General features: G+C 43.4%; 1 protein-coding gene across 3 annotated transcripts in view; it reads left to right on the plus strand.

The window, feature by feature from the left end:
• Nucleotides 1–18,141, plus strand: part of LOC117213031 (nucleolar protein 4-like) — a 96,473-nt gene that overhangs the window by 58,544 nt on the left and 19,788 nt on the right. For 2 of the 3 annotated variants that reach the window (XM_033458237.1, XM_033458238.1), the window contains exons 2-3: nucleotides 3,411–3,465; nucleotides 11,276–11,509. In XM_033458237.1, coding sequence (XP_033314128.1) covers nucleotides 3,411–3,465; nucleotides 11,276–11,509 — 289 coding nt within the window. The remainder of the gene's footprint in view (nucleotides 1–3,410; nucleotides 3,466–11,275; nucleotides 11,510–18,141) is intronic. The other variant, XM_033458239.1, reaches the window with a different exon arrangement.

Here is an 18,141-nt window from a genome sequence, read left to right on the forward strand (position 1 = left end):
TCGTGATCTGGACTATCAATTCGCCAGACGGCCGCGAGATTTCTATGGCCGCTTACGTGTGCCTTTTAATTGTTTCATTCGTTCTTCATTCGGCTCGTACGATCCCATCTACGTTTCAAGATTAATGAATTTGAAATATGACTGTATGCACACGAGACGTAAAGATCTTTTAAAGGATCTTGATAGATGACTGCGATCTTGGTCTCGATGTTTCTAAGGATATAGGTGTATCTTTACACCGGTAGTAAGGTAATATTCACAACATAATCAGCGGCACTTGTTGATTAATTAGAGGCTTATGTAATACATCTTTTCAAAGATCTCTGCTCGAGTGCCTTTGCCAATTACGTATGATAGACGCGACATCTGACGAGGCGCTACGTAGTTTTCAATCGCTGGTTAATAAAACCGAGGAAACGAGACGCTCGAAAGTTGGAAAGTATCTCGGTAAAATAGCGAAGGAAACGATAGAAAACTTATACGGGGAGAGAAGAAAGTAAGAGAGGTAACATTAAAAGCAACGGTGGCTAACGCGTTTCGCTTCTTCCGCACGACGTTCCATTCGAGTCGCATGTACCACCGTTGGTGCATGTCATCGCTTGTTTTACTTACGTTGGAAACGTTCGCGTGCACCGAAAACGGTACACGTGGTACAGATCGTGTTAAAGCGGCTGGTCAAATGACGTTAGGAAGCTGCAGTTCGAACATCGCCAAGTTAAAATCGTGACTTCCTACTATGCTTCTCCGAGCATTCGCAATGGCTCTTTATGGTACCGATATAAAACGAGTTCTTTGCTTTTCCTCGTTATCTGTCATTTTTAGTTCGAATAATAGGACACCGCGTTCAGACGCGTAAATTACCAGCCATCCTGAGAAACGTAAAGACCGATGCACACGGTTCCATTCGCGCGACGCTTTTCATGTTCGCATCGCGTAAGATCAGGTCGGGGTAAAAGCTCGTTCGTAAGACGATATCTACCGGGTCGTGTTCCATTCTGCCACGGGTCGATTATCCGATAAAACTTGTAGTACCTGGCAGATTTTTTCGTAGCCGGATTCGATGGAGCGAATCGCCGAACGGTCTCGCGCACGGTACGGAATTTCTCGGTTACATCAGCGGCAGTTTTTGCGCCGGTACAGCGCGGTATGCGCGTGCAAGTCGGTCGTGCCGGTCGTCCTACACCGCCGGACAAAATTGCGGCCGGTATCAATTGGCCGTGCTCTCCGCGTACACCGGTCGACCTTCTGCAGTTGCAACACGAGACCTGACACAGATAGGAGAGCCGCGCTCGGTCGGTGTGACAGACCAGCCGCGCGCACACTGTGCACACGCCTTGCGAAACCGAACGCCGTTCGTTTCAACGGGAAACCCTGGGTGACGAGAAAAGGACCAATGTTGCCACGCGGACTCGGCATGGGAGGATACCGCGACCTCGTGATCCTAGAATCGATCGAAATGCCGCTTCGATCTAGAGTGTGCGAATGCGAACGGGAGTGTTTGAATGAACGCGTGAAGGACTTGGTCGAGGATTGGATAGCGCGAACGTTTATGGGATGTTCGTTGCGGAACATTTTTCGAAATTACCTAAACTGACAATCGTATTCGTTATTAATTTTTCGCGTTACGATTACTCGAGAAGAAAGGAAACGACGTGTGTGTCCTGTTCGTAACTCGTAACTTGTAACAACGATGAGACATCTGGCAATACTTACGCATTACGATGATGGTAGTCAGCTATTAAGGACCTTTAAAAGTGGTTAATTGGAAACCTTCCATTCTCGTTAAGTAACCAGGAAATTATCTGTACCTTTTAGTGTCCGTATATTCTGTTATTACAATAATTATATAGATATCACAGGGAATATGATTATTATTCGTAGAGAATGACATTTGAATCTTGATCGGGAGATTAAACGGCCGTGCAATGCTGCAGACAGAATCACGAAGAATCGAAGAATGAAAATACATTACGCAAGATTCTTTTTTATCGCAGCCGCGTCTAACGATACAGAATACATCAATGAACGTTCTTCGTTTTATATTTAATTACTTTATGCAGCATCTACAAGCGCGAATAACCGATACGTTTTACGTTGCGATGAAAAATCTTATCTGTGAAATTTCATTAAAATCGCCAGGGACCACGTCCGAAGCAGCCATAGTGAAACTTCGAAAAAGTACGTACGTTGAAAAACTTGTTCCCATCGGACGTAGGAACTTTGGTGATAAAAAGCTATGGCTATTCTTGGTGACATGAACGCCGGACAGTTGGGTGGCAGGCGGGTTTCGGTTTTCCCGCGGCTCGCCGTCTTACGCTATCGATCGGAGATTCTCGACGTGCCTCGATTCTGTCTCCCACGGCACGTAGCGTCGCCGAGCCTAGCCGAGGCGTAAGTAATTTGCGTTCGGACGAACCACAAGCCGCCACAGCCAGCTCTCGATCCGGGACAATAAAGTCCACGGCCGTTCCGTGGGTGTACGGAAAGCCTTGTGTTGGTGTGTTTCAACGTGGCGCAATCGCGGATGAAGACAATCGCGATTCCATGAAACGCGTCGGACACCAAGCGTGCACGTTCGACCGCGGAACCGTGAGGTTCGTCCGAGGTTGCGGCCTCTTAATTTTTCAATAATCGAGTTCCCGGGAAGTCGACCCACTTCGTCGGTTTCTATGGATTCGCGTTAGCCGCCTCGTGTTTTTCCGAGACGACGCGTTTTAGGTTCGAGCTTGATCTCTTCTAGTTTCAGTCGCAGGTATCGGCTTTTCCCCACGCGAAATTTATAACGCTGCGAGCCCTTCGATAAATTCAATTAAAAGTTATATGTGAAATATAATTAAAATCCTTTATAATTTTTCTAAATATTTATTTAACGAACTTCCCAAATCTCCCTTTTCTCTACAAATTCCATGGTAATCCTTCCTCCCGTTTCAGTAGCAGCTTGTCAATTTTCGATTAAATGACGATTAAATCGCTCCATTCGTTTAATGTTCGATCAATCATGTACCGCGTTTTGAAATATCTTTCGAAACGAACTGAAACAGCTTCTCTTCGCTCGCGCCTAACAAAACGTTGTGTATTCAATCTCTGATCAAATATATAATGCCACAAAGACACTGCATTTCGCATTACTCGAACGTCGTGACACGTACGATAAATACATGGCGATATCATTTTTCCTGCAAAGTAGCAGCACGTGTTTCGTGCAATATTCAAAAGTAGCATAGCGCGTGTTTTCGTCGCGTCGTTTCTTATTAAGAATTACCGATAGCGAGAAAAGCACGTGGAAACTATTTGGCAGCAAGTTGAAAAGCTCTTTTGCACCTCTCGCGCTCGCGCGAGAACATCGTTCGACTACGCGCGACAAGTGGCAATGTGCACGCTGCTAACGACGCGTTTGCATCTTGTTGCAGGAAAACATCTCGACCCCGGAGCCAGCCGACATATCCGAGGAGGATCACTACTCAAGTAAGCAAAACCTTTCATTACCCGTACACTCGTGGACCTTGTTGTTCTTCCATTCGTGTCAGAGGCGATCAAAACGCGAGACGAGGTTTTTACGTCACGCTCTTGCTATACACGCGTTCCCGAAGTCGTAGAAAAAATTATTTAACAGAGAAGAACGAACATTTTGTTCGTATTCTGTAATTATAATACGAATAGACGAATCGGAATAGAAGTTTGCAAGTTTCGAAAGTAATTATCGATCGCAAAGTAGCATTCGATACGTTCAAAGCGATTTCGTGATTCCATAAAATATCAGAATATACATTTATCGTAACGTTATTCGAATTATACAGCGAACTTTAATGCATGTGTTTCATGTCCAATTAAATGTATTTTCCTCCTCCTATAACTCTACTGTTCATACACCCTTACGTAATTTTGTCTCCTTTTTTGTATATTAAATATGTATGGACCAATCTACAAACGATACGTAACCATCCTAAATCCAAGCACAATGGTTCTTCGCTGTACGTAATATATCCGATTCATTTTTTTTTTTCATTTTCGCACACATTTTCACCATTGACTAATTGCATTCCGAACGAAATTGTCCAAATGATCGCAACGTAATCGTGCAGACGAGATAGAAAAAACGCCCTAATATGCAACGATATAACAAATATTCATTTATTTCTGGTAAATCAGTTTGCTGCACAATTCCATTTTGGAAGAGTTCATACCTTTCTAAAAGAATGTACAACTCTTCCAAACTTCCATTCATCGAAGCATCCATACTCGCAAACCTTTGGAACATTCTCTGCGACCATACTCGCACCTAGACCTTCGTGTAACTTTTCTGCGTGATCAAATGTTTTCCAAAAAAGACGCAAGACAGTTTTCTGGATTTTCTGGAAGCGAGCATCATCTGGACGCACGCACTTGACTCTTTCGACTAGATGCAATGTCGGTACGTTCGCGATAAAACCGGTCACGGTGCGTCAGGCTGAAGCAGTGTATCTTTGAATCGGAAGAATTCGGGAACAAAATTGTTCGATTTGACTGTCGTATCGTTCTATTTTGGAAATTCTTCGTGACAAATTTTAATTGATTAACTTCAAAATTAAATTTCTTTCGAGATACGACCAAGTTTGAGATTCGATCGATGAAAATGTGATCAGCCCGAAGTTCCCGTTTTCTTTTCGTAACAGACGATGATTTTAGAAAATCCCCCTCTTCTGCTGAACGCATCCATGAAAACGCGTTCACTATTTCTGCGATCGGGCGTCCGCTCGGAGATCGACGAACTCCAGCAGGGGAATCGTTCAATTTTACGTTCGTTGTCCCCTGGACGGGGTCAGGTCGCGGCCGTTTCGAGAATCTGACCCAAATCCTACGGTGGTGGCGTCGCGTTTCTGCATTATTGAACGGACTGAATGATTTAGACGTCACACCGTCCCCGTCAGCCGCCAACTTTATCCGGCTGCTAATAAATCTCTCTCGCTCTCTCGCTCTCTCGCTCCGTATGCTTTCGTTCTGGCGCGACTCGAGTACCCTTCTACGTGTCACTGCTAATTCTCCCGCTTGAACGAATCGACGCTGCAACTGGAGGGAAATGTGGAGTGCAGCGAGCTACTCAGCCGATCATGGTTTCGTGGCAGAGACCGATCATGGGGTGCCAATATCGATTCTCATCGGGCGACGTGCTTCGATTTGCACTGCGACTTACTTTGTCTAGGTTTCGCTTGTCGTATTTTCGTTTTCTACTTCTTTTTCGTTTCGTTTCGGTTGGTTCCTTTTTATCGGTGGATGGGTTAATTAATCCTTAACTGCTGCCGCGCAATGGAAATATATTTAAATGTCGAGAATAAAATTAACTTCGAAGCAATAGTTAAGGATTAGAGAGAAACGCGATAAAGTAGCGGGGGAGAGTTATTTCGATTATGTAGATCGATCGTCTTTGAATTTATATCGCTTCTGTGTGATTGATTCATCAACTTGAAAAAGTTTTAACGTTTAGAGTATGGTTTCTCAACGAGTCATTAGCAACGCGTTTTTCGAGTCGGCAGATCGTTTTTATATCGCGTATACATTTTATCATTGCGTATAAATACGATTTTGCGTTTAAGTAATTGTAAGTCATTAACGATTGAGTAATGATGTCTGGATAACAGCAATAGACTGTTTTTCTCTAGAATCGAATATCCATATTCTTTATTACCAATGGCAAAAACAGAGGTGATAATTGAAATTGTTTTTCAATCCTCGCTCTGCCAGGCAACGATGTGTCGTTCTTTAACAAATTACAACTTTTACCCTATAATATTTGTGTTTTTGTATCGTATAAAAGAAATTCAGGTATCGAGTGTTACGAGCTCGTTAACGTGAAAGCAGGTGGACTTTGCTAACACGTTGTACTCTTGAGAGTTTAGTGTCTGTGGTTGGTCAACGCGTCGGTTTCGTACAATCCGAGTAAATGATATTTCCAAGCTGTGCGATTGCGGTTTTAGGTAAAAGGGGCGTGACGAATATTTTTCGTCGCTAGGGCGAGGTGAATTAAAAATCTTGATACGTTAGTTTTACCATTGTTGTCGGCAGCTGTGAAACTTGTTACGCTAGGACCCAGTTGCCTACCATCGAAGATCTACTAAAGCGATACAGTGGAACGAAATTTCTTTTTAAAAGTTCACCATAGGCGAAGAAACTTTTCGCAGGGCGCGAAAGAGATAATTTTAATCCAACCTAAAGGGATACACAGAAACGTATGCCAAGAATCATGTATGCAAATCTATACGTATCTTTGAAGTTCCCATTAATTCAAGCAATTTTTTCTCAACGTGTTCTTCAAAGGTTGCATGAATATACAGGATCCGGCAATAACGACAGCCCAATCTTGCATCGGCTGGTCTTTTTTCTGCGAAAACTAAGTCTAAACTTTGGAATAATCTCTCTTCGTACAGGGCTTCATTTTCGACCAGGTCGAGATTGGGTATTTAAAGCGGCAAAGGCGCGGACTAAATGAATTTTAAACAATTGAACATTGCAAACGAATTGGTCGAAATTCAAACGACCATAGCACGTTGGTAAGACTCGCTTTGAAATACGTTTTTCGTTTCTGCGTAAAGATCGCCAACGAATAGTATGAAAATAACCTTCGAAAGCAGATCTCCGACTATTCGATGATCTCCGCTGTTCTTCAATTCCGTTTGAAGTTTCTCGAAGAACCAACGATAGCGTAATTTTTATCGAAAGAAACACCGACTTCTTTGAATGCGCGCACGAGCGTTCATAATTATGCAGCAGTAGAATATTTTTCATCGCATATACATATGTCATCGTGGGTCAAGAGTATGAATTCTGCTCAGGGGCATACAGCCAGGTGTTCGTAGAATCGAAACGAGATTGATAATATTCTTTAAGACCGTGCATGGCCATGTTACAGTTCGTTACATTGGCAATGATATAAACTAAAATAGAAACATATTTCTACGAAGAACCGCGAAAGCTTGCACTTAAGTGCACGCGTACTTGTACAAATCTGAATCGATTTTCTCGAAAACGAAGCCTTATACGTGACCCGTGGCTGCACTGTCACTGTCGATGCATTCTCTATAGCGATTATCGCATTCGGTGTAAAATGTGTCTGACTATAGACTACAGGCAATCCACTGTCACTCGTTCGCCCCACTCTTCCGTTTCCCCTGCCTTCTGTTCATAGATCGAGTGCGTTCGCTCGTAGGTTTCTATATTTTTCAGTTTGTAAACCGTTCTGGGAATTATTTCTAACGAAGATTGCTCGGTTTAATAGAATTTTTCAAGATGCGCGTCTACACGCCATTAATCGTAGTACGAATAAGTATACTTGAGTTTCATTCGTTTAGAAAATTCACATCATTTTATGGAGAGCTTAAGCGACTGCTATTTTTTGCGTTTCAGTAATTTGTAATTCTTCTTCCAAGTATTCCTCTTCGAGGAAAACAATTTTTCATCCGCTCCTATTTTCCGATAAGGGTCTGTACTCGACGTCAATATCTGAAAACACGAAAAAAATGCATAATTTTACTATGCAAGTCGTTAATCAGTTTATAGACGTCATTGTAAACGCGTGTCTAACGATTTTATCGAAATAACGATCGATTCGAACGACGGAGGCTCGAGCGTGTAAAAGGAACCTTTTGGAAAACGCGTTGGTAAAAGCTAGCCGATTCATCCGCGTCACGAACGAGCTACGTATTTATTAGCATGTACCGACACTTCAACCTCGTAATCTCGTTACCGCGGCCTCTTACATAAAAGAACGGGATACACTCGCGTCTCACGCGCGATGACGCTGCCTCGCGGTTCCGAGAATCGACCGATTAATCAGACGAGGATCTTCGCACCGACACCGTGGCGTCCTCCTTCGATCACGATCCCGCGGCATTTCGATCAGATGAAATTGTACGTAGCACGTTCCCGATCTCCTAGGATCTTCGACTCGCGCTACGCGATGCTGTTGTACGCGATGCTACATGATAGATGTAACCGAGTGTTTACGTCTCGTATTTACTTTGGACGATTATGAAAGCGATTTGACGAGTAAAGAATCGAAATATAAAAGATTTACGTGGCCAATTTTCAATGTTCGTGCGCAAGTAGTCTCGCGATTAATCTTTCAATGTGGAGATGAAAAGTTTGCAGTCACAATTTTCAAACGATTCGTATCGAACGAATTCTTCCCAAAGCTTTTCGTCATTCTGTCGAGAGCGATCGTCGAATCTTACTGTTCGAGATTCGTGTTACGAGGCTCTCTTCGGGCTTCGTTAACCACATCCAAACTTTCCTCCGGTGTTCCAAGTTTGAACGCTACTCAAACCGACGCGACACACGCGGCAACCAAAAAGATGATCAAATTCCAAGTATTAGGACGTTATGCGAACTTGGCGTTTACGTTAATCAATTTTCAAAGTGATATCCATCGGCGGCGATAGACTTGTCCGAAACGATCAACCGTGAACTGTCACCGTGACGCTCTCCTTACAAAGATTACAGGAAAATGACAGTTCCGTGTAATTTAATTAAATTACACGGTGATAACGTAACGTTCCAAGTTTTACACGCTTCGAACGAAAGCTTGTCGATTGGTTGATTATAAGCAGTCGTTGTACGCGGTTGTATTCAATTTTGTTCCTATACACAATGATTTTTAGATAAATGAAACACGGTGAAATCTACAACGGCAGGCAGAATCGGATTAATTCTATTTAATCTGATTTCGGGCTGATTAATTAAACGGAATTACATTTGAAACATTTATATCATCACATTTTATTGTAATTACGAAGTATGATGTATATATTCAATACGCGAAATGTGGATCGTCGATTTAGTGAATTTCATAGTCCTCTCGAAGATTTAACGTGTTGGAACTTAATTCGTTTTAATATATTCGTATTGGCATTGACGTATCCATTTCAGTTAATTCTAAGTGTTTTAATTCTTATTTTACGGTTATTTCATTTTCCAAATATGATTTCAGACTTGGGTAAAACGACCAGGTTGGCTGTGCCAAAAATGCTTCAACGAATGATTTCTCGTTGTAACTTGTTGCAGCGCGATCTGTCTTCGGGCGTAAGGGAATCTTTACTCGTACGAGACGACGAGAGATCGATAAGCGCGTGCACGATCGAGATGGGGCTCTTACTTATTGGGCATGAGATTTTAATTGACACTCGACGAACTCACTGTCGCCCTTCTGCGTCGTGTTTATCACGCTCCTGCTGTACTTTCTCCTCTATCTGTACCACTTACGTGACACTTTTTCTTCCAGAGTTTCGACACGGGATATTAAAAAGCAAGAGTTAAGCATTTTTAAGGCTTATCGCGACCTGTGAGAGAAAACTACCGATCAACAGTGACCGTTCTATATAACTGAAATTTCTTATCACAATTGCCCGTACGAAGTTTCTCATAAAAACTTTTCTATATTAAACTCTACAAGATTATCGACGACATTTACCGCGACTATCGACGATTTCACGAGTCACGAAACTCGAATTCCAAATCGGCGCTGCATCCAAATCCAATTAAAAAAAGGGAGGGCCAGGCGGAAAACAAAAAATGTCACGCATGAAATTGCTCGGAATGGTACGCATTGTTCCGGGAGTAAAAATATTCGACGAAACGCCTTCGCTGTTCGTCCAAACTGTATGCCCGTTCTTTGTTCGTGATTCGAAACGTTGTGTGTGTGTGTGTGTGTGTGTGTGCTCGCGCGTGCGTGTGTGTGCGTGCGTGTGTGTACCTGTTGACGCGATCGAACGAAAATCCTGAAAACGCGGCATCCATGCGCGATCGGTGACGAAACTGTTAACGTAGCTGCATTTTCGCGCGAATGAGCTCGGGAATTCGTCGAATGCCGGAGAATTTCGATGGTTGGACCTGTTGCATCGCAGAACCCGTTCGAAGGGATGGGAACGTCGATCGACCGAGAAACGAATCGACGTAGATGCCACTAAGGAATTCTCGCGCGAGAAAGACTTTGTTCGATGCTTAACACCTTCGCTGCTGATCGGATTTTCATTATTCACGGTGCTATACGCGTCGATTATTATGCAAACAAAATAGTTCACCGAATTGTAAAATTTTATGATTGTTTTTTGAACCAGGAACATATCGTTGAGATTACTCTCGATGATAGCAGATCGAGTTCTTTTAATCACGAAGTTGGCAAAAATGATTATCGAAGATATTTCTGAAATATTTTCCATCTTAAATGTGAAATTAGCGTCCGATGTGTTTGGTTTCGCGTCCGAAGAAAGTGAGTTTGAAAGTCTGTTATGCGCATGTGCGTTCGGCGAATGACCAATTAGTAGTCTTCTATGTAGGATGAGAATACTAAGACTAAATACTTTTCGAGTATAAATATCTTGAGTCAAGCAATTTAATACATGCTCAAGTGGCAATGATCGTTATTAGCGCGAAGAAAGTTCATGTACGTGGTTCGTAATTTCCCATATTCTAAAGTATTTTAGAGAAACGTAGGGAATTACTTTAACGAGCATGGACGTAATTTAACTAACGTTTTGATTCGAGACTACTAACGCTGAAATATATTTGCCAAGGATCCAACGTTGTATTTATAAATAAGTAATTTGTGTAAACTATACGAAATAATTTGTGTTATTTGCATAAAGATTAGAAAACAAATGACATTTTTAACAAGAGTTACAAGCATGCGTGGACTGTCGATAAACGTTATCAGGAATATACGAAACGAAAGTGTTATCGATTACGCGATCATTAGCTCGTTTATCTTCATTGAAAGTAATCGATTGAAAATTTTCTCTGCTGTTAACTTTTTCGATCTTCGTTCAGTCGCTAGAAAAGAACGTTGACTGCAGAACAATTTTTATTATCCGTTACAAAGTAAAGAAAAGTACAAGAGTCTTTAGATATTACGATTTTCACGAATATTCCTTTGCGAAAGACCAAAAAGGAAAGACAAAGCGAACTACATTTCCCAAAGGTTACCCAAATCAAACTGAATGTAAAACGCAAATCGAAGCATCGAATAAATCACCATGTCAAAATTCTCCGACAAGTATTAAACGATCATAGAAACTACAGTATCACGATCCTTAACGATCTCGATCGTTCAAGCACCACGTCACGATCTAACAATCCCACTGTATTATGTATGTTATATGCAAGTCGCACTACCAGAAAGGTCCGGTCTCCGGTCTGGCCTCGGCCGGGCCGGAAGTGGGCGCGAAAAATCCGACTCTCACCCCTCCATCGGCACCATTCACCGTGTTAATCATGCCCTGAGACCAATTGGCACTTTTAATTTCGGCAGGCGCGCTCATGAAAGACGCGGATAAGCTGAAGCTGATGCTGCTCGCTTGGAATTATAATCTTCAACAGCAGGCTCAGGCTCAGGCCCAGGCCCAGGCACAGGCTCAGGCCGCCAACGCGGCCCTTTCGCCAAATAACTCCTCGACAACCACGGCCACCACCGTTGGCACACCTGTCACCAGCCAATCGGCCATTTCCACGGCAAACAACACCATTAACAACTCCACACTTACAGGTAACACCTTATTTCATCGATCGCGAACGACCGAACGCGCGAGCTTCCCGCTGTTTCCACGTTTTTTTTTTTTTTTTTTTTTACAAAGAATTAAGATAATCGCTTCTTCCATGTGACCGTGGATCGCGAGTAACGAAACAGTACAGAGGTTTTTTTATTTGCTTGAAAGATCGTTTGCTGCGACGTCGGTAGACATTTGAAGTTTTTCAACCGTGGTTGATATATTTTTTTTTCCTTTCACTTTTCTTTCTCGATGGGAACACTAAAATGGACTTCGAGAATTCGATAACGTGTGTTGTTTATCAGCATGAACATAGGAAGTTGGTATTTTCGTATAGTATATCTTGTTTGATTGGTAATATTGTTGCAATATTTCGTTGACGTTATTAGTTGTTATATGTACTTTGTCGTTGGTATGGAGTGTTTCTTCTTTCTTTTTTCTTTGTAATTTGGATATCTGTTTGAATCGTATTGATTCGCTTGCGGCTGGGAGGGGGACGGGGGGAAAGGCAAGCGTTTAACGTAGTGTACTCATCGTACGGTTAAACAATTTTTAGTTCGAGGAATTTTCGTCAGAGCGATTCGTGTTAAAAAACGATGGGAACGATACAAGGATACCCTTTGAAATAACGTTACGCGGTATATAAAGGAAGAAAGGCTTAATTCCACTTTGATGACGAAATGCTGGACGCAGGCTGAAAAGGATCTCGCGGCAACGACGGCATAAACATGGAGACTTCAATGCTCGAGTTTCGCGTCCTTCTGCGGCGGCCAGTGAATTGCAGGTTTCGCGGGGCCAAGGTGTACCGGCTATTTAGCTCGCGCGAGTTTTGTCGTGCTGGCTGACGTGACTAATGGATTGTCGGGCCGTGACGTGCCGCGCAGGAAATTCAGACTGCGCCTTCTTTGGCCCGCGAAACAGAGCCGTTTCGAAGGCGACATACTTCTCTCTGTTAATCGACCGTGATTAACGCCACTAATTAACCGTGCTTCGTTTCTCATGCCACCCACGCGTGGCCCGTTGTATCGTGCGGTACGTACTTACGCGATGAGGAAATTTTCTTCTGTCGTTCGGTTTTCAACCTTGCATAGAATGCTCGCCGGAGACGAAGAACGACTATTTTGCGGTTTTAAATTGCGGAAGAAGATTTAGTACTTTTGCGAATATTAACATCGCTTTGGGTTGTGTTCCTTTATTTTACCCGCGATCACGCATCGGACGATAAATCACAGAGCGAAGGAAAATCTTCGAATATTAACGAAACGTAATAACAATTAGACTTTGCATCGACACGGTCGAACGATTCGCAGTGCTCGCAAATCCCCAGCGTCGTTCGGCGAGCAGAAATAAATCGCGGATATTCGGGAACGCAGGAGTACTTAGAGATATAGAATACACGGGAACGTCGAAGAAAATGCGTCGATCAACCGTGGACGGGGATTGGAATCGTTCGTTGGAATATTTTCGCGCTGGCAATCGTCTCGGGCTCGTGTCGCTTTATCGTCTGACGGAATCGCTCGACTAATGCTGCAATGTTACGAAGATTCATGCATGGGATTACGCGGATCGATCGGTTGACGTTTTATGTTGGATTATTTCGGGAACTTTCGTTGTCTGGAAAATCGCGACAGAGACGAGAGAACGATGTTACGTTGCGACGTAAAAATGAAATTTAATTACAATTAAACGGTTTTACAGCCCGATAGATGGATTCTAGTTCTTCAATTTTTATCGTCATATTTTTCTCCGAGTTGATTAGATCGCGAGATTCTAAATTTTTGATTTTCCATCGTTAACAGCACGAAAACAGCGCTACGTTTAAAATCGGTTTCGATACAAGGTCGCGACAACTCACGTTTATTAATGGAACTAATTTTATCGCTATCCGAATGCACGGTACGGCACGTGTACGTATTTTTTGTAATAACACCTATTTAACGTATCAGTTATTTCAAACACTCGAGTACGTAAGCAACTATTTCTTATCTTCCATTCAAGGTGGTAAGAATCGATACAGGCGAACAAGCATTAAAGCCATTCGGATACACGAGTACATAGTGATCTTATCATATCAGACATCGGATACCCGGTTTCTTTCTCGCAAGAACGAATCGATTCAGATACGCGACTGCGTGCCGACGTTACTCTTTACCGTCGAATTAGACATTGAACTCCAAAGCAGTCCTTTCTCTTTCCTCGCTACATCGATTTGAATCAATGAATGCATTCAATTGAATGTTGATCGTCGAGATTAATATCGAAGGATCTCTTTCTCTTTCTCCGCGATTATTCATTTAGATAAGCGACTATACAATAAGGTTTAAATCTTCATAGTCGAATTAAGTATACATTAGGCGTCAAAGCGATGAATCAATTTCGTTCTGACAGCCGATTTGCAAGTATACATTGAGATTAATCGTACGATTAACAGCGACCTTACCATCGCAATCTCTGTCTCTCTCGATTCATAAAACTTTCGTCGTAACATTTTTTAATAAAATAAATTTCGGAATTCTGGAATCTTTTAAGCAGATCGCTTCGCTATGTAATTGGCGAACGACGAGACAACTCGTCATTCTGATTAATATCCAGGCTCGCGATTAAGGTTGTCGTAGAACGGTAGCATTTTTAGGGCAACTCGGCCGTAGCGAAAGAGTTAAATCACGATGACATGCACACCACCTCCTGTCGGAGACCGAGCAGCCTTCCCTTCTCCTTTTTCGCCGCTGACTCGATGCCGAAGCGGTTCAGTTAGGCGAGGTTGCGGAAGGATAATTCACCGTTGCCCTCTGTCCCCTCCTCCGGGATCCTGGTCGGCGGCGGCCGTTTCGCAAAACTGGTTTCGAACCGGGCCTCCGCATCTCGGACCTGGTCATTGCGTAATGAACCAGCCCGACGAAGACGCGATGGTACGCGCGCAAACCGGAGGATCGTTGCACGCCTCCCCTTCTGCCTCCCTGCGCTCCTTTACCGGCGGCGGTGACCAGCGCGCGGATTCTGCGTTTCACGCGGGACAGCTCGTCGTCGTTCTCCTGTCCCCGGACGCGCGTTTCGCAAATCGATTTCGCGATAAACACGCGCGGCCGCCGTTTTACGATCGCCGCGGAAAATTTGCTGGGAAAATGGCGGACGATATTTTATACCGGTTTACTGGTGTTTCGCCCCGTTCCAGCGTCCCTCCCATCCCGCTCGTCGTTCACGCCGGTTCCAGCTCTGCCTCCGCCTCGTCCCGTCTCGCCTGGCTGCGTGCACAGGGTGTGTTAATTGAAATGTTTATCACGCTTTGGGAATTCCGAGGATTTCGAGTTTGTCTGATTTTTGAATCTCGTTCCTGCAATCTTAGATTGTTTTCCACGAAAACGAGAAACGTATTCTAATCGCGTCTCTCTAGGTTTCTGCTTTTTGCAACGACGAAGTCTACGAATCTTGGATTTGTCCTTCTCCACAGATGTTTCTACCGTAGCGACGCTCGTAATATAATTACATTGACAAACCACTCAAGTACTCCGTTAGCGTCCGGTTCCTGTATAAGCTTCCAACTACCGATAAAGCCATTAACAGTGGATAGAATTTCGAAACGGTAGCCGGTAAGATAAATCGATTTTTTTTCCCGAATAAAAGTTCTCGTGGGCAACGATGTATCTTACGGATGAATTCTTCCGAGAAGGCTGCGCCTGTCGTCCGACGTCGACGGAACAGCTTCGAGAGAAGAACGAATAAATCTTCGTCCTATCATCGCGTGGTTATCACGATTTTTAATCAGTTAATATGCTCCTGCTCAAGTTGTGCCTTAACGGTAAAGAATCTTTCCTCGACGATGTTTGCCAAAGAGAACACGTACCTACTGCACGGTAGATGCCTGATGTCGTGCGATTAGCAAACCTGATTTTGCATAGCAAAAGTGATTTTCTCCTACGACTGTTTCGTTCCTTCGTTAAATTACCGTTTGACATTTGTGAGAGTTCCCTCGCGATATATGGAAAATAGGCGAAGAAATAAATTTTTAGACGAGCGCGCGTACGAAGTGGAATTTTTACCAAAGGTAACCAGACATGACTGAAGCTTTAGAAATACAAATACAAGCTTGAGAAATATTGTTTAACGAACCGTTCCTCGTAAATCGCCGAAAACTCTTACCACCAAAGACGTCGGCCATCCGTACGAAGCAATTCCACGTTCTTTCGCGTGCTACTCGGCCAAAGAATTTATTAATGTCCCAGGAAAATGAATTCTCGCGAAACGTTGGACTGCCAACGCGAACACGAGGTCGAGGGAAGAAAAAAGGAACAAAAGTGCCGGTGCGGTATCAGGAATCTCGTGGAGGTGTGGGGAGACGGGCGGATTGTTCCGTCATCCTCGCAAATGTCACTGACCATTAAGGGAAGGTTCGTCCTTTCTTTCCTCCTTCTTTCTTTCGCTCTCTCCCTTTCTTTTTTCCTTTTTATATTTTTGCAGAAAGGTGAATTCTCGTCGGATGATTCAAAAGGCAGATAGCAGCCGCGCTTGCGAAACGAAAGTTCGCTCGTTGTATATTTTCCCGGCGATCTTTTCAACGCGATCGCGGCGCGGAATGACGGGGCCTTTATCGGGAAATCGATTTTGCGAAATACTCGTAGGCGAATAGACGTTGGTCAGAAACACGGCCGCTCGTGACAAAGGATAGTCATGGCTGTTATGTAAATCTATTAATCGGTGAAAGAAATCTGCTTCCATGGTGTACGTTGTTTCTTTGGTTTTGTCTCCGTGGGAACAGAGATACGTCTGGTTACGAACGAAGGTAAAATTTCGAGTCGATAGATGCGAGCAACGCATTGTCATTTTAATTTGTACTTATACTACTTACGACTCGACAGTTCGTCAGCTTCGATGATACGATAAATATGAAATTTAAAATCCAACTTGCGACTAAAATTTTCTGCCAACTGTCCTTAAATTATCTACGAATATCTCCGGCTCGTAATGAAATTACAAGATACGAATTTCTTTTATTCGGAGAAGAGCATACAGCTCTTACGCTCATACGCTCCGTACAGAATTCTCTCTTTGCCACGGAAAAACGTCTTTCCGCGATTTTTCATCTTTCCAGCGAATATCGAGATTTTAAATCTCGCCGTTTCGCAGAACCTGCGGTCGGCGACGCGATAAAGAATCTTCGCTTTAATGGCTGGTGACATTTACGAAAGCGACGCGAAGTAACGCCTGTTGCGAGGCGAATCGTGTCTCCGGTGATTTTCTCGTATGGTTATTAGCTCGGTTGCCACGGATACTTTCTTTCTCTCGTCACGGCCGTACGTGTCGTCAGGCGATTTTCGGATAACGCGAATCTTGATAAGACCCAGTGCCAGCGAATCTGTTCGTATTTGCGTTTACCACGGAATTACGTGGACGCTACGAGTTTCAGAATGTATTATACTTGGTGATTCGGAGAATTTTAACGTGAAAATTGACGCGAAGAAGTTGTGAAAGTGTAGGGATCTCTTTCTTCTTTTTTTTTAAAAAAATAACAGTAGCTTCGAGTCGCGAAGATGTTTCTAACAAGTTCGTAATTGAATTAGATTGCAAATAGCCTTATAATTGAAACAAGGGTATAATTCTGTCTAATTACGAAACGTCGCTAACTCGATCAATTGTATTCTCTCGTGCAGAAAATTATACTACAATCGTGTATCGAGATATAATATCGAGGGATAGTGAAAGTCATCAGGTTTCGTTAAACGTTCGTTAAAATATGTAACACCTATATAAGTTAAAATAGAATGAAACATCTATCTATGGGACGACAACTGGTGCGAACATATCGGCATGAGATATGAAAATGATATTACGATTATGTACCGTCAGAGAAAGTGTTGCCAGACTACTTTGTACGCGGTAGGATTCGATGCTTGACAGTTTATAAGATAGTTCTAAACGATCGTGCACTTACTCCGGTGTCGGGCGAATAGCATCGGATCGATCGAACTGGAAATTTCTGAATTTCTGTAATCTAGCACATGTAGATATTTCATCCATCTGAGATATATTATCGAAACGAGCCAATCGTGGAAGTAAAATATTCAAGGAAAACAAGGATGGGCAAGCTGTTACTCGAAAATCATTGAAAGACAAAAATACGAATAGATTGGGAAAAGAGGCAGACGAACCACGCATTGGCATTACGTTGATATAAAATTTTCCATCGGCAGAACCGTGTAAAGCGTAAAGTAAAAGGACGAAAGATCCTTATCCCTACCCTTAGCCGAACGAGCATCACACCAACGCAACAAAGTGCGAAGGAAACGCGTAAACGTCCGGCGGTTGGTGCGGTATCTCGGCAGCGACCATGCCGTTAAAATCCACGACATCCTCTCGGATTCGAGCCCCGGCGTGTTCCACGCTATATCCCAGGCAACATTCTAGCGTGTATCGTTGGCTGAACGAGATAAAACACACGCTGGCTCGGAGTCGGTTTGCCGGTATGTATTCATAGCTGGCCGGACGGGGCCGTGGGCGTGCGCCAGCTCGTCCGTGAATTTTGTTGCACGGCCACGCATGTAGCGGCTAGAAAAAGAGGAAGTCGCCTGGGCCGGGTATTAGTTTCCTTTTGCGGGAAGCGGTTGAAAGAATGAGGAGGACGAACTCTGCCGGGTGG

The sequence above is a fragment of the Bombus bifarius genome, unplaced genomic scaffold (assembly GCF_011952205.1).
Source record: "Bombus bifarius isolate JDL3187 unplaced genomic scaffold, Bbif_JDL3187 scf7180000008487, whole genome shotgun sequence".
Classification (NCBI taxonomy): Eukaryota; Metazoa; Arthropoda; class Insecta; order Hymenoptera; family Apidae; genus Bombus; species Bombus bifarius.